At 35.8% G+C, this 21,835-nt stretch overlaps 1 protein-coding gene across 8 annotated transcripts in view; it reads right to left on the reverse strand.

Moving 5' to 3' along the window:
• The window catches only part of TP63 (tumor protein p63), a 265,967-nt gene extending 245,597 nt beyond the window's left edge, over positions 1-20,370 (reverse strand). For 4 of the 8 annotated variants that reach the window (XM_015444930.3, XM_074030772.1, XM_074030775.1 and 1 more), the window contains exon 1: positions 20,095-20,370. In XM_015444930.3, the coding sequence (XP_015300416.1) occupies positions 20,095-20,105 (11 nt within the window). In that variant the 5' untranslated portion in view covers positions 20,106-20,370. Of the gene's footprint in view, positions 1-19,792 lie in introns of all 8 variants that reach the window. The other 4 variants (XM_005545418.5, XM_015444929.4, XM_074030773.1 and 1 more) reach the window with 1 other exon arrangement.
• Between the last annotated feature and the right edge of the window lie 1,465 nt (positions 20,371-21,835).

Here is a 21,835-nt window from a genome sequence, read left to right on the forward strand (position 1 = left end):
TAGAAGAGATTTGATTTCACCATGTTGGCCAGGCTTGTCTTGAACTCCTGACCTCAAGCAATCCGCCTGCCTTGGCCTCCCAAAGTGCTGGGATTACAGGTGTGAGCCACTGCACCTGGCTTTGCCGCATTTTTCTTTTCTATTACATCATTAGGCTGCAACTTTTCCAAACTTTTATGTTCTGCTTTCTCTTGGACACTTTGCCAGTTAGAAATTTCTTCTGCCTGATACCCTAAATCATCTCTCTCAAATTCAATGTTACACAGATCTCTAGGGCAGGGCAAAATGCTGCCAGTCTCTTTGCTGAAGCAAAGCAAGAGTCACCTTTATTACAGTTCCTAACAAGTTCCTCATCTCCATCTAAGAGCACCTCAGCCTGGACTTCACTGTCCATATCACTATCAGCATTTTGGTCAAAGCCATTCAACAAGTCTCCAGAAAGTTCCAAACTTTCCCACATTTTCCTGTCTTCTGAGGCCTCCAAGTCTCTAGGAAGTTCCAAACTTTCCCCCATTTTCCTGTCTTCTTCTGAGTTCTCCAAACTGTTCCAACCTCTGCCTGTTACCCAGTTCCAAAGTTGCTTCCACATTTTTGGCTATCCTAATAGCAGCATGCCACTCCTGGTTTCAATTTAATGTATTTGTCTATTCACACATTGCTAATAAAGACACACCTGAGATTTGGTAATTTATAAAGGAAATAGTTTTAATCGACTCACAGTTCAGCATGGCTGGTGAGGCCTTTGGATACTTACAATCATGGCAGAATGGGAAGCAAACACATCCTTCTTCACATGGTGACAGGAAGGAGAATGAGTGTCCAGTGAAGTGGGATGCCCCTTATAAAACCATCAGATCTCATGAGAACTAACTCACTATGATGAGAACAAGATGCGAGAAACTGCCTCCACGATTCAATTTTCTCCACCCGGTTCATCTCACAACACATGGGGATTATGGGAACTACAACTCAAGATGAGATTTGGATGGTGACACAGTCAAACCATATCACTCATCCATCAACAGAAGCTTATTCAAGATAAATTACATTTCTCATTGTAAGAGGTAATGCATTGATTGGTTTTCTCCTTCTCACATATCAATCTTTGAGTGTTTTGTTAAACAAGAAATTGATCTTTTGCTGACATATCAGGCTTCTAAGTTCTCTAGGCTGAGAACCAGCTTTGGATTGACATGTATTCACTCGAGTAAGGTAATGCCAAGCTGTGAAAACCAGATACCCTCCTATGGATGACACCCAAGAATTAAGTAAGGTCAATCTCTATAAACATCAACTATTCCATTGGTCGACTTTTGAAATGGGTCCTTGATACTACCATGCTTCCCCACCTTAGTACATAGCACCATAAATTCTTATATGGAACAATAGCCCCTAAACTTGGTCTATACATCTATTTCCCACACAGCATAGAGTCAAAGTCATTCTTTAAAATATGAGACAATAAAACCCTTTGGAAAAAAATTAGTCATGACTTTTCCCTATACTTCACATCCCTGTTCCTCACCAGTTGCTCTCTTCTCCTATTTCCCTGTTCTTGTTCACGCTGTTCCAGTCACTCTGATCTTACACTCCTTGTCTGGAATGCTCTTTCTCTACCAAATTCCATCCTCATTCCCCTCAGATCTAAGCCACTCAGATCTCTAAAATGCAGCTGAATTCGTGGCGTCTCTTAATCTGACAGGTCTTATTAGATACCATCCCAGTTAATATAGCACTGTTTTCCTTTCTTTTTAACTTTTATTTTAAGTTTGGGGGTGCCTGTGCAGTTTGGTTGTATAGGCACACTCATGTCACAGGGCTCTGCTGTACATATTATTTCATCATCCAGGTAATAAGCCTACTACCCATTAATTACTATTTTTTTGATCCTCTCCTTCCTCCCACCCTCTATCCTTCAATAGGTTCCAGTGTCTGTGTTTCCCTCTCTGTGTCCCTGTGTTCTCATCATTTAGTTTCCACTTACGAGTAGAACATAATGCCATTTGATTTTCTATTCCTGCATCAATTTGCTAAGAATAATAGCCTCCAGTTCCATCCATGTTCCTGCAAACAACATGATCTCATGATCTTTTTTACCCTGCATAGTGTTCCATGGTTTATAGGTACTGCATTGTTTTTTATTCAGTCTACCATTGATAAGCATTTATGTTGATTCCATTTCTTTGCTATTGTGAATAGCATTGTTTTCAACCCTGTCATTTTCTCTGTATATATCTGTTATTTTGCCTCATTTTTATGCAGACATACCACCACCCAATATATCCTGTGTTCTTTTATGGACTGTAGATACACTTCCATAATAGCATGAATAACTTTTTGCTAACTAGTGCCTGGTATAGGGCTTAGCACATAGATAGTGCTTAGTACATTTTTAAAATCAACAATAACAAGAGAGAACTATGTAATAACAACAACACTATTGAACACTATTTGATTAGATTCCAGGAATTTAATCCTGCCATTGCCATTAATTAGGCATCTATGTGATCTTCAGCAAGTCATTAGCACTCTAATCTTCAGTTTCTTTATCTATAAAATGAAATTAATAATAGTTCTATGGCTCAAATACTATATGTGAAAGGGCTTTACATGATAAGTCCTGAACACCTATGAGAGATTTGAGCAAACAAGGTATCTAGATGTATAAACAGGATAATGGTAAGATTTAGGAAGAACACTGAATTCTGAGTGTGACATTCTGGCTATTAAGTCTTGGTTCTCCCACTAACCAGCTTTGCGATTTGGTTAGTTAATTACTCAATCCTGTTAAGTTTCATTTATCCTAATGAGAGAGAAAACTTTCTTTTTTTCAATAAGCTTGTTTTTTACTCATTTAAAAGACATTGTATCCTAGTGGTCAGTAAAAGCAATATAAGTAAACATGACTAAGAATTATTTATTAATTATTTCTCCATAATTAATTCAGTCAGTAGTTATTGACTGAGGACCTCTGTGTGTCAGGCTCTGGCCCAGGTGCTTGGGATGCATTGGGGCACCAAGTAGACAATTGTCTGCCCTCTATGGAGCTTACTTTCCAGAGTGAAGAGACAGATAAGAAACAATAAGCATAATTTTAAAAAAGTAAACTAAATTGTATTTTCAAAGGTGATGTGTGTTACATGGACAAAATAACATAAATAAGAAACTAGGAATTGAGAACGTGTGAAGGGAAGGGGGTCAGGTTGCAATAAATATGGGGCCATGGTATTGGAGCACACACTGCCATTTAAAGACTTTCCTCCTCTTCCATTACTTCTCATTAGTTTTGGTTTCTTTATAAATATGCTTTCTTAAAATTACAGAGCCTACATACTTCTACTGGAGTAACCAGTTATAATAACGTATCTTTTAAAAATATTACTGTAAAATCTTTTAAAATTAGTTTATTTAATCTTTCTGTGTGAAATCTTTAACCTTAGTTATGAAGGAAATACAGCCTATATTGTAGGCTCTCTTAAAAGCAATTGCTTTCAAAAGAAGCAACATTTTCATTGCAAGTGAAATAAAAAGCATTGTCTTTAAAATGTATGCATACTTTTTAGTCCACTTGTTTTGAATCTCATGATTTTCATTACTAAATTTTCTATTCATGGAAACTTCTATAGCAATGGATGGGAGAAAGAGGGTAGAGGCTTGTTTTACATTTCTTTTCTTTAAGACAATGTTCTTTGGTAATCTGGCTTTGGTCTTCCTGTAAGGGTTGCATACACAATGATCAGGCAGCTTGTGTGTCTTAGAGCATGACATAACTACAAAAGAGATATCAGGCTTCCTGAGAGATACCACCCCAGCTCCCTAAAAACAATCCATGTAGAGCTTGTGATGGCTTTCCAGATAAATATAATCAACAGATCCTCTGTCAACCTTCTGGATCATTGTGTGTGACTAAAGAAGGCATCAGAGAAGGACCTGTTGAGCTGGACCATCTTAGAGGTAGGTTGCTGAAATATGAGTCATATTTAGTGACTTTGGTTAACTGCTCATCACGAAACTTAGATATTATTAATCAATCATTGCCTTAACACAGATATTGATAACTTTTAGACATTTTAGCGCATCAGGGAAGACCTACTGTTTTCGGGTATGACTAATTAAGAAAAGTCTAGAATGACACAATAGTCATTGTTAGCCTAAGATCTTGAACTGAAGGATCTCATCAGTATTTGTGTTGCTATCTACTTACAGCACCCCTCCTTACTGGGTATTAAAAACTAACCACCTGTGAGCTAGCAAAGAACACTGATGCCTATCTGTTAAGGCTGTTGGAGTTCTTGGAAGTGACAAAGTGCTAAACAAATGCTATTATTTATAGTCTGTCCCTGTTCAATGAAAAGGATCCACAAAACACTGCTGCCAAGAGTCACCATTAGTTATCCAGCCTGACAATTTCATTTCACTGGTTGAAACTAAGCAGCATGCTTTGAGCAATGAAAATCGTGGCATTCTCTTATGACTGGAAAAGCCTATTTCACCCCAAGCTGCCTTTGGTTTCCAACAGTGTTTGCACTCCACATGTCCTCACATGATTCAACATTGCAACCAAAGGCATTTTATAAAAGAATAAATTATGGGTGTGGCCACCAACTACATGTAGTCTCAAACCAGATTTATTTGTTTTTGTCACTTTTATTTTCAACTTTGTTTTTACGATTTATTTTTGTTATTATGAGAAGATAAATTCCAATAGGTCCGATTCCCACCTGCCTTATATCTTATATTAGGTCCTTCACTTGGTCTGAAACAATGTGTCATGAAAGGGAAAGGTGTGTGTTGGTTGGGGGTGGAACCAAAAGTAGAAAAATGTATAACAGAATTATTTCAAGTTAAACATTTATTGAATATCTGTAATATACATGACTCAATGTTAGCTATAATGTATATTCAGAAATAATTAAAAGTTTGGTCATTTAAGTAAATTTAAATACCATATGTGAAGTATAAATAAAGTTGTATCAGAGTTGAAAAAAATACACATTATCTGTGAGATAAGCAAGAGCGTCCTTCACTCATTCATTCATCCATTTGCTAAGTCACTTCCTATGGATTTGTAAAATGCATACCCTATACCTACAGAGAATACCAAAATTAACAAGACAGCCCCTTCCCTTGTCAGTTGTATAGTCAGGTTCTCAAACTTACATGTGCATCAGAGTCTCCTGATAACTGTGTTAAAATACAGATTGTTGAACTATAACTTCAGGTTTTTCAATTCAATAGTACACATGTGAACCTGAGGATCTGCATTTCTAATACTATTCCCAGGTGCTACAGTTGTACTCTTGGGATCACATCTTGGGAACCAATGGATTAGATCCATACTTCTCAAGTTGAATGTGTTCACAAATCACTTTGAGTTCTTGTTAAAATACAGATCCTCACCCAAAGGAAAAGAAGTCATTATATGAAAAAGACACTTGTATACATATGTTTATAGTAACACAATTCACGAATGCAAAAATATGGAATCCGCTTAAGAGCCCAGCAACCAACAAGTGGATAATGTGGTATATATTCCATGGAATACTATGCAGCCATAAAAAAGGATGAGTTCATGTCCTTTGTAGGGACATGGATGAAGCTGTAAACCATCAATCTGAGCAAACTATCTCAAGGACAGAAAACCAAACACTGCATGTTCTCACTCATAGGAATTGAACAGTGAGAACACCTGGACACAGGACGGGGAACATCACACACTGGGGCCTGTCATGGGGTGGGGGGAGGAGAGAGGGATAGCATTAAGAGAAATACCTAATGTAAATGACGAGTTAATGGGTGCAGCACACCAACATGGCACATGTATACTTATATAACAAACCCTCATGTTGTGCACATATACCCTAGAACTTAAAGTATAATAAGATAAATAAATAAAATAAATAATAAATAAAAAATACATAATAAAAAATAAAAAATTTAAAAATAAGATCATACAATCCTAGAAATAGACTGGCTGGAAGACCATGGAGTAGCAGAAGTCATTCCGACAATGACAGACCAAACTGCAGCTGGAATACCCAGTACAGTTCTGCTTACTAGACTTCAAGAAAGATCTGAAAGTGGAAACAGAACCAAAGAAGGGCAGTTCAAGTGGCCGAAGGGTGTGTGGAAGGTGCTGCAGTATGAATACTGTACGAATATTTTGACTCTGGTCTGAAAAGATAAAAGAATGTTATTGAAAACTACATGGAATAATTGAAGTCCCTTCAAGTTTGAAAGTAAGCATTTTAGGATAAATAAAAGGAAATTCAACTTTATACTTGTGGAAACTAATTCCTAAATATGAAAAGGTTTATACTGATTCATGGGTAACATGTCCATAATAAATTATTGGAAACTGGGATGTCTGAATATTAAGGAAGACAGCCATAGTCTCTTACAGTGCCTCTGTTGGTCTGTCTCAAACTGAATTGGGTGGGAAAAGGTATGGTCCAATATAAAAGTTCCATTTCACCATAAAAAAAAAAAAAGAAAATGTGGTGTATATACACCATGGGATACTACTCAGCCAAAAAGGAAAGAAATAATGGCATTTGCAGCAACTTGGGTGGAATTGGAGACCATTATTTTAAGAGAAATAACTCAGGAATGGAAAATCAAATATCGTATATTCTTACCTGTAAGAGGGAGCTAAGCTATGTAGGCTCAAAGGCATAAGAATGATATATGGTCTTTGGGGACTCAAGGGGAAGAGCGGGTGGGAAGTGAGAGATAAAAGACTACTCACTTTTGGGTACAGTGTGCACTGCTTAGGTGATGGGTACACCAAAATCCCAGAAATCAGCATTAAAACACTCATCCATGTAACCAAAACCCACATGTTCCCCCAAAACTATTGAAATAATAAAAAAATAAATAAAATGCAGATTCTCATTTAGCAGGACTGATGTGGGCACCAAATTTTGTATTATTCTATGCATTTCCCTTTAAGTAGTGAGGGTCTGGTAGGTGAACAGAAACTTGTAAGTGAATATGCACAAAATACATTATGAAATAAATAGAAATTAAGAAAAACTTTGAAGAAAGGAATGAATTTTTATAGGAAAGATTGTGAGGATGTGCAGAGGGAGCAGGTTTGGTGCAAGCTTGGGGTATGAGAGAGGGGAAGGGACTTGGTGCAAGCTAGGGGTATGAGAGAGGAGATTGTGGCCAGAAAGGAGCAAAATCACACATTAAGACTGTATGATTTGGGCCTGATAATTTCACGTAATGAGGAACAACCCGGGGCATTTGTGTGGATTGGTACCTGAAGTGGAAATGGGAGCTTCTTAAGCTGAAAAGGCAGAGGGACTGTAAGACAACATCGTGGGAAGGCAATCAAAAGGGAAATAGAGTTCCCAAAGAAATGGCAGATGCTACAGTGAAAAGGAAAAGGAGCCATGTAACAGAGGAGAGTTTTCTGAAGGTCAGTATATTGTCATAAAGGTCAGTAAATTACTCCGATGGTTGGGATTTCAGAAAACATGAGATTATTGAGTAACCCTGGGTCAACCATGATCCAGAAACAGCAGTGTTGTCTAAAAATATGTCAGTTTCTTCTCTCGTCCACCTGAATGAAAAGGAGTTTGTGCAGAAGGCATTGCTTCTGCTAAAGAACCTGGGCAATGTAGATGCTTTCAGAGAAAGAAAAGCCTTCAGTTAAGACAAGCTAGCAAAAGCAGAGAAGAAAGGAGGACGGAAATGGAAAGACATGATGATGAGTCAAAGCACCACGTTAGGGGGAAAACAGTCACATAGGTAGAGTGGAAATGAATTAATCGGATTGTGTCGAGAGTTCAAGGAGGAGGGCTTGATTCACATCACCAAATTTCAGTAACAGAAATTGGTAACTGAGAGATTTCTGAGTTATCAACAGAAATGGGGGAGCAAAAGCATTGAGGCTTTTTTGTTGGTTTGTTTGTTTTTTAATCAATTAAAGGATAGCTTTTGAAGTAAGTGACCCCAAGTTTCCAAACTGGGCAACTCTAAGTTTTCAAAGTTAAGCCCCTGCCTGTAAGGGTTCTGATGGAAACATTTATTTCCAGAGGTAGAATACACTGTCCTCAAATTTGACTGTCTGGGGCCAGGTGCAGTGGCTCATGCCTGTAGTCTCAGCACTTTGGGAGGCTGAGGTGGGCAGATCACCTGGGGTCAGGAGTTCGAGACAAGCCTGGCCAACATGGCAAAACCATCTCTACTAAAAATACAAAATTAGCTGGGCATAGTGGCACGCACCTGTAATCCCAGCTACTTGGGAGTCTGAGGCAGGAGCATCGCCTGAACCTGGGAGGCAGAAGTTGCAGTGAGCCAAGATTGCACCATTGCACTCCACCCTGGGCAACAAGAACAAAACTCGATCTAAAATAAATAAATATGTAAATAAATAAATAAATAAATAAGGCTGTCTTGGATTAAGTTACAGGTGTGAGTGATACTTGGAAATATATTTCCTCTTTAGACTCAGACCATTTTTCCACAATGTTAAATTATTAGTTTTTGCAGTTTTCTGTCATAAGTTTCATTTATGCTTTAAAATCATTTCTATATAGAATTTACTGAGAGTTAAGGCACTTACTATTAAAGAAAATGTGATAGAAATCAGAATCCTACTCATAATCACCAACTATTTTACCCTGAACAGGTTACACAGCCTCTCTCTGCCTCAATTTCTTCCTACAAAATATCAATAATAAGACCTAACATCCTATAGTACTTACTGTATGCCAGACTCTGTCTTAAGTCATTTGTACAATTAACTCATTTAATTCTTAAAGCAATCCAATCAGGTAGGTACTACTATTATTATGCTCCTTTATACATGAAAAAACAAAAACAAAAACAGAAACAAAATAGACATATAGATTAAGTTAGGAGGTATAACATTTGCCAGGGTGAGATTTTTGAGTCTCACTCTGGGGCGCATTGGCCCCAGAATCCAGTCTCTTAAACATTATACTACTGTCTCTTGGTCAGAAATAAACAATAGTCGTAACTACTTTTTAAGATAGCTTGAGAGTTAAATGTGTAAAGTGCTTGGAAAAGTTCCTGACGCATAGTTAAAATTCAATAAATACTCGATATTTTGCTGTTCATATCTGTTTTCATTTTCTAAAAATACAAAGTCAAACGTTGAGGTCTTTTAAAATTAGTAATTGTGGTTTCTGTAGTTGTCCTAGTTAATTAAAAAAAGTGCTAATCAAACCATATATCATCTTACCTCTATTAATGAAATTTAAAAATTATACTATTCAAAGCTGCAACTCTTTGGCAAAATACATTGGCATACTGTTTAAATAGTAAAGTTTTCCAGAAACTTGAAAAAGTGTACCCTCATTTACTACCCAACCCTCTTGCTTTTTAGGTGGCAGGACGTTGTGGGGGATGCAGTAAAATCTTTGGGTCAGATAGCCCTGACTCAGATGAGAATGATAGTACAAACAGGTTTTTCCATTTATTAGTTAGGTCACCCTTGGTTAAGTTAGTTATCTCTGAGCATCATTTTTCTCATCTGCAATTGGGAATATTAAGAATTGTGTTATATGAGACAATTTAGGTAAGTTACATACCTTGTTTAGATTGAACATGTATAAGTTTGCTTTCCTTAAATATTTGGACCATTGAACTATCCCAAGGAAATAATTCAAAAGAAAGGTGGTTGTATAACATTCTTAATCAATAATAAAAATTATAACCAAACCAAATGTTCAAAAATAAGTGAAATAATAAACATAGTAGATTACACAGATAGGATGAGATACTGATATAGTCACTTACATTATAACTGGAAAGTGCTCATTAGATTATTTATTAATGAAAAACACATTGAAACTATTTATGATTATAACTTGTTTTTAAAAAAGTTACAAACCTAGAAGACGGTATGGAAAACAAATGTTTTACTAAAGTTTTCTTAGTTGGCATCATGATTATTAGAAACACATCACTTGTGTAATAAATACTTATTGAGATATAAGTAGTAGCAAGTCACAATTACTTTTATCTGAATATGTTTTATCTGAGAATACCTAAAATGCTCTGACATTTATATTTCTACCTGAGCTTCAAAGATCTTCCTTTACCTCACACTTATTTAAGATTATTTCAGAACCAAATTTGCTACAGTAAAAACAAATACATAAAAATTTTGAAGTTGTAAATTTCTCATCATATATCCAGTATCGAGTATTTAATAAATACATGCAGAACATTATTAAATAGTTTTACAGCTTTCAAACTACAAACTCAACTACTAAGTTTACAATGAAAGTGAACTATTTCCCTTCTCCTATTGTTCCTTGTCCCCCCAGCCAAACGGAATTTCTGAATTTATTTAAAGATTAGCTATTTACAAATCTTGTTAAATGTACTTAATTCAGAGAGGCTAGGTATTAAAAACAAATATCATACAAAATCCAAGAGGCATGTTTTGCCAGTTTTATTTATGTGTTTATATTTTTGATATGTTGCTGTTTCAATGTCTTAGTTCAGTTTACACAACAGCCCAATTTTACTTTTGCAAAGCAAAGCTTGGACTGTTTTTAAAAAGTGTTCTATAATATTTTTAGTTTTTTCAGGTATATTCTTTACTAACAAGCAGCAAAGAAAGAAGAGTTTCTATGAAAGAAAGAAAGAGCAAAAGAAAAGAAGGGAGGTCAAAAACTGAAGGGAAAAATAAGATTTCCACTTCACTCCTTTAAAGGATTGAAGATATAGAAGTAAAATTGTATATACATTTTATATAGGAACACAAGCTGGCACCTTGCACACCATACAGGAAGTTCAGTAGTGCATTCATAGAGCATCACTGAAGCCTTTTGTTCAGCAAGAAAAAAATGATTGAACCTCTGACTGCATAAAGCGTGTCAGTGTGACAGCAACATTTACAACGGACCACATTTGCAGCAGTACTAACTTGAAGATAAATCATGCATTAATATTTCACATTTTGTTGCAGAATTCTCAATTACAGCCACATCAGCCTCTATAGGATACTAAAAAAAGAGCTTATGCAGGTACAAAGATTTATCATATTCGATAGTATCAATTAAGATGCTGAAAGAAAACCCATCAATTTTACTTTTGATTGCTCATCATTTAGTTTGGAAAATTCTGTCAAGTATAAAGTATCATTTATTGCCTGAGATAACAAAAGTGTTAAAAGGAAAATAATAAAATAGAAAAATACATCTTATTAAGACTTTTTATATAGAGGCAGTTGCAGTGTCATGGAAAAGTTGGAAGAAAGTATATTTCTTCATTGAAAGCTTTAATGAATAATATATTCATTGTTTATGTAGTTAAGAAGTAAATGACACTATTAAATTCAAGTGCAAAAACAGAAGTTTCTTTGAGTCAGAAAATAAAGAAGAAAGAAAAGCTAAGGATGAATTTCAAAAAAAATATTTAAAGTTTGATGTTTTAAAAATTGAACACATTGATAAAATGTCAGCATTTGTTGGTTAAGTTAAATGCAGTCAACAGTCTTAAGGCATGACATACTTGACTTTAAAAGAAAGTTCATATAGTTCACTATTATATATTTGTATATGTTCCATTATTTATTCCCATGATAAATCAACATCTGTTTAAAAAGATTAAACATCTAGCTAGTCAAATGACTGACTAAATAATCACTCTAGGTTCAATTTTGTATTTCTTGACTCAAAATGCTTTCTCAGTCTTAACATTATTAAGATACTGGTTTTGCCCTCAATTATGAGAAACCTCCCTGAGCTAATGGAATTTGAGAATGAGTGTTTGCTGTTCAATTTAACAGATTAGGTTCACCCATTTGTAACAAAAGAAAAAAGAACTGGAAATTTGAAAGTGGCAAGAGATTTTGAACCCTGAAATTTATTCTTCTAAGCTTAATGATTTCATTCTGAACTTCAAATAATCTAATTTATCATAAGAGAGTCAGATAAAGTAGAGAATGGAAGGCAAACAATAAAAATAAGAATAAGGATGGAGTGAGAATTAATTCCCACAATCTAAGTGATCCCCCAAATATTATGGTTTATGGTAAAACACACATGTTAATAACTGTCATTTCCAAAACCTTGACTAACCAATAAGTACACATCACCTATGTCCATTTCTCATTCTATTTTAAATGGAACAAAGTGGCTTCCAGAGGTTGGGAAGTGTGTAATTACATAGATGGAGTCTGTGCACTTTGATCGTAATTACAGTGTTTTATCCATCCATCACTTGTTGCTTGAGGATTTTTTCCTTGGTGAATTATTTAAAGAGATAGAAACCCTGTCAGGACAAATTTGAGCTTCAAAATAGCTAATCAGAAACTTGGCTCTCTTGTCCTGAAACAGAGGTTGAAAATTGTCACTTTAATCTTACAATCTATTTGGCTTTGAAATAAAGTGAGAACGTGAAGTCTTTCTTTGGGAGCATGTGTCTCTGTTTTTCAGTATCTCTGGTTACCTTTTTATGAGCGTGTATTGGGGCATTGGGTCTAAGTTTGCCTCATTGTAGGTAGTGGTTTTCAAAATTGGGTGTGCAAACAAATGAATCATCTGAAATGTCTGATAAAAATGCTGACCTTGCATTCATTCCTTTGGCTCCTGATTTCTCAGAGAGAGGCATCGATGTAATCTCAAACCCCAAATTAACTGAGAACCTTACAACACCAAAAAGTGTAGAATTATTTCTCCACGTGTGGTCTGATAACCACCTGAATCAAAATTGTTTGTTTATAGTTTATAGTGCGTTTCCAAGGCTCCACCCAAGCCCTCTCAATACCTGACATCAGAAGTGAGTACGTGCATGCCTATGTTTCCTGGATCTAAATTTCGCCTTCAAAATTTTAGAGCTGCCATCTAAGAGTCAGATATATCTCCGTGTAAAAGAGCTTGAGGAACTTTAACAGAAACTAGTAATAAAAATCACTGTTTCAATTTACTGCCTCAAGAGCAGACGCTTGCATCTGCAGTCCCCAGGCTAGCTTGTCCAGTGTTTTTCAACCCCACCTTGTACCTTGCATTATTTCTATACAGTTACTTTTACCTTGGATTCCCTGAGGTCTAGGATTGTATTTCACTCATATATTCTACCTTCTCCACTTTGCACCATAAAAACATAATAAATTCATGGAACAGTTTAGTTAAACGCATCAAAACAAAACTCAGTTTTCTAGTGTCCATATCTACAATTTGGGGATAACAATTCCTACCTTGGTGGATTAGTTCCCTATTGCTGCCGTGACAAGTTACCACAAATTTACTGGCTTAAACTAGCACAAATTTAGTATCTTACAGTTCTGTAGATCAAGAGCCTGATGTGGGTCTCCCAGAGCTGAGAGCAAGGTGTTGGCAGGACTTCGTTGCTTTTGGAGACTGTAGGAGAAATTCAGTTTCCTTGCCCTTTCCAACTTCCTTGGCTCCTGACCCACTTCCACCTTCAAAACCAGCAATAGCCTGTCAAGTCTTTTTTTTAACAACACATCACTTTGACTCTTCTACCTTCTGCTTTCTTGTGATTACGTGGTGCCCACAGGGATAATCTGAGTTATTCCACCTGTTTTGAAGTCAGTTGATTAGCAGCCTTAATTCCATCTACAACCTTAATTCTGCTTTGCCGTGTAACAACATATTCACAGGTTCTGAGGATTAGGATGTGGCTATCTTTAGAGACTATTATTCTGCCTGTCTCCCAGGTAGGTCAGATGTGCAATGTATTGGGAAACATTTTGTCAACTACAAAATTTTATACAAATCTAATATAATGCTATGTTTTGTGTTAAAGAGAGCTTTGAACTGGTAGTCAAGAGACTTGAATTATCATCCCGGTTCTGTTACTGTTTTTGCTGTGTGATCTTGGACAATTCACTGAACCACTCTGGGATTCAGATTCCTTAATTCTAAAGTATAAGAACTGAGGGGGACAAGCCAAGATAATGTCAAGACCCCAAATTATCTTTCTTCTGAAAGTTGATATAAAGTGGAACTCGAGGTATGCTTACATGAAAACACAATTGTTGGAAGGCAGCTCCAGTTTACTGGCACACTGTACACATAATATGATAGTAGAACTGAACAATACAGCAGGTCATGGAAAATGTTTTGTTTAACATCTTTTCCATATAACGCTGATGAGAAAAAAAGAAATCAGCTCCCAACTGGGGTCACTGTCTATGTGGAGTTTTTGTGTTCTCTTCATGTCTACACGGATTTTCCAGGTACTCCTGTTTTCTCCCACATTTCAAAGATACACACATTAGGTTCGTTGGTGTGTCTAAATTGCCCCATTGTGAGTGAGTGTGTGTGTGTGTGTGTGTGTGTCCTGCAATGCAATAGCATCCAGTCTAGGGTTGGTTTCTACCTTCCACCCTGAGCTACTGAGATAGGCTCTGGCACTGAGATCCTGAACTGGAATAAGCAGGTTGGAAAATAATTAAATGAATGAATATACATCATCGTAAAATAAAAATTCACAAAGTATATGATAATCATAAAATACATGATGATAAATGATGCAGTCGAAAAGTGCTCAGCAAGCCTACTATATTTTTATTTGCTTTGGAATTGTGTGGTGGTAGGGGGTGCTCCTTACAATTTTTGCTTTGTGAAGATTTATTCCTTGATTTAACATACTACCACTATGACCATCACTCATTGATTCACCAAAAATTGGGTAAATAATTATCTTAGTTCTTTATATTAATCTTTCTTAAATATATGTGTAGCTCACATTTATCTTAATGTTTAATATTAGAAATCTTGGGGGTCTATATTTAGAAGATTGGTGACGGTTTTGTGACCCGAAATATGCCATAGAAACTTAACTGTTGTTTGTATCAATTAGCCTACGGTAAAATTGGTTTCATTAATTACACACTGTTTTGCTTAAAATCACAATCTCCAAGAACCTATCAATAACGTTAGGTGAGAACTTACCATACACTAAGGGGGTGTATTTCAGAGTTGAGTTGAGTTTATTTCTCAAAGTTCTAGTAGTGAACAGTAAATGAGAGGTTTTCATCCCTACTTAACTCATGAGGAACGTTGATTTAGATAGCTTAAGTGATTCCATGAAGGTCACATAATCATTTAGTGGTGGAGTTTACTTACTACAATTCAGATCTCTTGCAAATCCTATGTGCACTCTGCTAATGCGACTCTCTGCTATTTAAATGCACTCACCGCTTAGATGCAGCACACGGAAAACTAGCAGCATTATGCTTTTAGCTAACCACAGTTGGCCATAAATATATTTTGAAGCTTATCCATTAGATACTGAAGAATTTTTTCTTGATTACAACTGATAGATATGTTAGATCCTGAAGATAAACTGTAACTTAATATTTCTTTATAAGTGTGTATAAACAACTGTGTATAAACAACATATGCAGACTGTAGCGTGCTGGCTCATTCCTTTCAGTCAGAGAAACTTGGTGATTACGGAGATGGCTAAAAGCCAGTGTGCTCATTAAAATGGATGGATACATCATTTACCTTATATCAAAAATTGTTATATTATTAATTGCTATATCAATTATTTTGGAAATCTTCATGTGTACATAAACAACATCACGGCATACTTTTTTAATGAGTGTAGTTGTCACGATCCTGGCAGGAAAAAAAGCATGATACTGGCAAGAAAAAAGGAAATTGAAGAAAGTTTAATGAAGAGTAAGGAATATGATGTGGCTCCCTAGAATTAGCAATGGCTGGAAATGGTTACCCCTCCCAAGCTTGAAGAAAAGGAAAGGGAGGGAATAAACTACTCAAAGTCAGGGGACTTGGACCTGCAGCAAGGGCCTCTGAGAGGATCTGCAACCTTTAGCCAAAAACCAAGAGGGAGTCAGCCAGGGAAGCTAATATTCCAACTTCACTCTCCTGCAGGAGATTGCCACTCGTTGAATTCAACAGGAAACCGGAGAAGAAAAGACCTGTTAATGCAATTATCAGGAAGCAGCTTCTTGAGGAAAAGAACAAGAAAGAAAAAGAACAGATGTGGAGGAGCAAGTGAAGGACTCCCAACACAGAACTGCATCTGCCTTTAGGTGATTTTATCTTACAAATGAAAGGATCTTCCACTATAAGTTCATTGTCATCACTCTTCCTTTTGGGATATATTTAGAAAGTACAGCTAATAAAGTTGACCTTTAAGCCAGTAAAGAGTACAATTCACAACAAATATGTAATTCACACAAAAAACACTTCTTATTATCCACAGAGTATTTTAATAGTTTGATGCCTCTTTGGAATGACTAAGAAAAAATAATACAAAATATTTTACTGGTGGTTCAAATTGAAATGATGTTTACTTTTCTCTAATTTTTAGCCCTCAGTTATCACATAATTTCAAAATTTAATTTCGATTCATGTTTACCATTTTAACTGGTTTATTTTTTGTAAAAATACTTTGAAAATTTAATCTATTAAAATTACTTTGTTAAAAAATAAATTGTACAAAGTATATGGAAATTCTAGAAATTAAAGAATGGAAAATTGCCCAAGTTTTAGCCCAAACAACACGTTAACAAGGATGTATCTTCTGAAGTGCTAAATTTTAGATTCATTTTCAATATTCACCTAATAAAAATAAACAACAAACAATTTATTTTGTACAAGTTTCTATTCATAAATTAAAGGTAACTAACCCATTGACTTATTTATTGAACTTTTATAATTTTATCTATACATCAATATTTTAAAAATTAAGTTAGTAATCAAATGGTAATGTGATTTTATCCAACTTTTTTTCCTCTTGGTATTGTTAATATTATCAGAAGGGGAACTTAATCAGCTCTAAGGTGTTAACTGCCTTTTTGGTTTTCAGAAAAGTTTCTGCAAAGACTAAAGTAAATTAGCATTGTCATCAAGGCACAACTAAATGTTCAACACGCTAATATGTTTAAGTGGAAAGGAAAAAAACAGAGGACGAAGTCCCAATTTTAACTGAGAGAATGATGACCATCGTCCTCTGAAACATGCATTTAAACACTTTTTTTGGAATGGCATTAACATTTCGTAATAAAAGATAACATCTGCCATTTTTTTCTATTCTGTAAGGGAATTCATAAATTAAGGTAGCTTGGAGTTAAAAATATCAAGATACCCTGTTCTTTCTTTAAAAAATTATCTTTCATGACTTTTGCTAAACACAAGGTCAGTAAAGACAAATTTAACTATGTAGATGACTATGATTATGGAATGATTAAATTTGGTCTTTCTTAAAATAGCTTTTGTAAACTGAGAACTACAACGGTTGTCTGCTTAGAAAAATCAGGTCAAACCCATTCACTCATGAGGTATCAAAGAAAATATTGTTTGATCCTTGTTTCGACAATATACACTATCATACTAATTCCTTTAGTGATATTTCACTTACTCATTTATTCACTAAGTAGTAAAAGTTGGAAAATAGTAATAATTCAGTCCTTAAAATATATGACAAACAGTTAAAATATTTGAGGAAAATATATTTCAGATTAAATATATAAGTACTGTAACGTTAAATAAATGAATGTAACAGTCAAATCTAATTCATTTTTGTATTTGCAATGCCTTCCACAGAGCAGATGCTTAGTAAGAGCTACGTTTCACCACCTTAATGTTTTTGCTGGTTAAGCTTGCATTACAAATGAGAAGTACATATTCTTGCCTAAAATTACTAGGCAAATAATTGCTCCCTGGCCATCCTGAACCATAGTCTCACAGCTTTTCAACATGACCCCCTCCCTTCCCCAAAAGTATCAAGCACCATGATCAAAGCCCAGGGCATTCTAGGAAAAATTAAAACTACTTAAAAATACTATGCAGCCATAAAAAAGAATGAGATCATGTCCTCTGCAGGAATTTAGATGGAGCTGGAGGCCATTATCCTCAGCAAACTAACACAGGAGGAGAAAACCAAATACCGTATGTTCTCACGTGTAAGTGGGAGCTAAATGATGAGAACACATGGACACATAGAGGGGAACAACATGCACTGGGGCCTTTCAGAGGTTGGAAGGTGGGAGGAGGGAGAGGATCAGGAAAAATAACTAATGGGTACTAGGCTTAGTACCTGAGTGATAAAATAATCTGTACAACGAACCCCTATGACACAAGTTTACCTGTGTAACAAACTTGCTCTTGTACCCTTGAACTTAAAATAAAGGTTAAAAAAAAAAAACAAAAATACTATGATTGCTTAGAATGTTACAGTATGTCAAAAACTGAGATGACATTTGCTCCATGAACTAAGAGATCATCAAGGTAATATAAAAAGTATTTTCTCTATTTCTTTATATTTATAGGCCTCTCTTATTAATCATTAGAAATGCTTCCAGAGATGTATGCAGGATTGAAGTGTGGGTTATTAGTCAATAGAAGGAAGTTTCTTCTAAAGCTTCCCTGGATCCAAGCACCTACTTTAGGAGAGATGCCCTAAAGAGCAGCATTACACAATTACTGTTTCATCACAATTACGTTCTTAGAACTATTATTTCCAATGATGTGTAATGGAATAGATAATTTTGCGATTAGAAACAATTTTGAGAACCAGGAAAACCTTTGGTGTTTTTCTTTTTAATCAACCCAATCCCCAACTCCAGCTAAATCTAATTTTCACGTAATACAAGAACATAAATTCTAGAGCCATTCATTTTTTGCTAATATCGTTGTTCGCGGCAAACAGCAAGACACAAATCAAGCCACCACCACCATTTTCCATTGAAGCCTTGGAGACCCCAAGCTTGCTTCCCCTCTCTCTTTTTGCACCCTTTTCTTTTTCTCTCCTCTATTTCATTTACTTCTCTGCCTTGCTCTTTCTCTTCTGCCTTCTCACACAACCCATCACAAACCTCACAGGAAGAGAAACAGTCTACATATCCCACATTAGTGTTCTACATGGCGGCAAATCATGTTAATGAAAGAAGATCATACATCTTTCATACGCTGCTAGTCTACAGTAAGTGAGTCCTGCCCAGAGAGAACAGAATCTGCTTCTTGTATCCAGCTCCAACAGACACAGGTGGTAAATGACCAGTTAACCCTTTGTAACCCCATCATTTTCAACACGCAAAGGACCTATCTCATTTGTCTTATAAAATAAAGTACGAAATCTCATGCTGTACAAACTAGCAACATCACATTGCTACATATGACTTGAATATCTCCCATAACTTTATGACTGGAAAAACACTGTTCAGATTTCATTTACCAGTTTAAAAATAGCAAAGTCTAATTTGAAGCACATACACACACAATTGTGCACCCTCACTAATATTCTCTCTTGGTACTAGGCAAATGTTTCTAAATAAAATTTACTACAATCACAGGCTTTAAAAGTCAGATTTGTTAAAAGATATTCGTTATCAAACATATAAAAAAAATATTCCTTAGAAAACACCATGACAAGCCACAATCTTTTTGGTACAACAATGGCTAGTTATCCATTTCTTAATGTATAAATCAAAATTATTTGGTGTTTATTTTGACTTGAAGATTATCCATATATTTTTATATCCCTGCCCAGTGAAATTCTTATTGAGTGAGTAGGTGCTGAACAAGGCAAATAATATATTTTAAACATTCTTAAATGGTGTGATAATTTTTTAAAATGGGAAGATTAGCTTCAAATTTTTTCACTTTGTACATCCAGATATCAACCAAAAAAGACATTTAGAAAATATGCCCACAGACCACTTTAAGTCCACAGAAAGTCCAAAATAATATCACTGTGCTCACTAAACAAGGAGGAATTGTTCTTTGTACACAGCTGAAACATTCATAATACACAAGGCACTTCAATTAAGTTTTGAGAGAAGTTATGTCACATTTAAACTCACCGCTGGATGTAAGGGTCAGGGCAGTACTGTAGGGTGGCACACCGTGAAGTTTCAAAATTCATTTCCTTCAACTGTCTTTGATGTCAACAAATGGAGACCAATTACATAAAATATACACATACACCTGTGTATATATAGATATAAAGCCGGGAGGCTAAAAGCAATAGGGTCAAATGCTATCAGACATAGAAGTTTAGGCACTTCTCCCCTTCACACATATTTGCAAAGAGGCGGAGCGTTTCTTGAGTTTAGCCAATGAGATCCATCAAGTGACTAAAACTTCATAAAGGCTCGATTCTTACCAGCTGGGCATCCTCTCTAATGTTGTTCTTCCCCCTCTCTCACGGCTTCAGAGTCCTTGACGTATAGTAGCCACACTTGTTGTTGGCAGTTTGGAGCTGGAGGCATCTCTGAACTTCTGATCTCTGTCGTGATTGGATGCTGGCATGAATGGCATCAGAGTTTAATTTCAGCAGCCTGGACTTTTGTAACCGAACTGAGCCGATGAGTGTCCACCCTGCTCCAGCTACATAACACTTCCCTGTATCTGGATACTGATTTGATTTGAGGATTTCTGTGACTATTTCTGGGGCTAAAATGTTTTGTAGAGCTGCTTAGGGAAGTTTTGTTTTGTTTTGTTTTTTTCATCTATTTCCCTCCCTCCCCGCCCTTCAGTTTCCCTTTCAGCCAACCGCCTGTTGTGGTCACAATCTCAAATAGCAAAGACAGGGAAATTCCTTGATTATATTTAACTTAGAACTCACTCTTCCTCTCAGCTAAGAGAAAGAGATAGCCCTTTCACATCCCCTTAGAAGTTTTGCCTGGCCCGAATAAAAGAAAATAACCTTTATTGAGTTAAATATCCTACCTCAAACACATGCACATATACTTACATATACTATAGTAATTTTCTTAAAGATATGAAAATGGGAAATAATATATTATTGTGGAATATTTTGAAATGCACAAATTATTTCAAACTGCCTGTTAATAAAAATATTCTAGTTTATTTTAATCTCTATCAGTCGGCTCCACTCTCTTCTTTATGTCTTACAATTTTTGCTGTTTTTGGTTTTGCTTTGACTTGTCCTACTTAGAAAGGAAATCATAAGATTGTTCATATATTCCCAAATCAGTATAATACCAGGAAAGTCTACATACAAAATAGTTTATTTCCTTTCTGAATATGGGCTGTAAACTTATCCTGGTTTTGTGGATTTGGAAATTGAATGAAATATGATTCAGAAGTTAAATTAGGATAGACTCCAACAGGAGAAAAAAAAAAACACTCTGTGTATCTAATGGTCACTAACATGGCAAATTCATATCTTCCATTCACTGCCTAATCACAGGACACACCTGTAAACAGGTGACATCAGTAAATGTCAAAGTTGTGAGACAATCTAAAGCCGTTTCAGAGAAATTTGACATTTCCCTGTAAGTAAATCTGACTCAAAATGTGTTTCATAAAAATATTTTATTTGTTGCTTCAGCCAGGATGGAAGGGAGAAGCTATTTAAAACTTGACATTCTCTTCCTTTACTTAGCCCGAGAGCAGCTAACATCTGTGAATTGTGAAATTCACAAACAGGCCAGCCTCAACCCCAGCCAAATCAAACAGCTTGCTCCACAAAATGTAAAACTAAAAGGGAAGATTATTTAACTAATTAATTATAGATTTGTTAATTGGAGTTAAAGAGTTTGGCTTTCTTCTCTGCTATTAGCAAATACAGATGACCTAAATATAAGGTTCTGAAATTAAAAATAATCAGTTTCCTGTGACCACAGCCAAGTGATTCCATTTATAATGAAAGGTGGACTGATGATTTCTAGTGCAGAACTTCTCAAGTTTTAATGTGCCTGTGAGGCACCTAGAAATCTGGTTAATGCAGATTCTGGTTCAGTAGGTCTGGGGTGAGACCTGAGACTCTGCATTTCTAACACGTTCCCAGGTTACTTGATGCTGCTGGTCCTTGGACCATACTTTGGAGTGTCGAGCCCTAGTGTTCGTTCCAGGTCTGATATTTACAATTTGACATCCCT

The sequence above is a fragment of the Macaca fascicularis genome, chromosome 2, assembly GCF_037993035.2.
Source record: "Macaca fascicularis isolate 582-1 chromosome 2, T2T-MFA8v1.1".
Classification (NCBI taxonomy): Eukaryota; Metazoa; Chordata; class Mammalia; order Primates; family Cercopithecidae; genus Macaca; species Macaca fascicularis.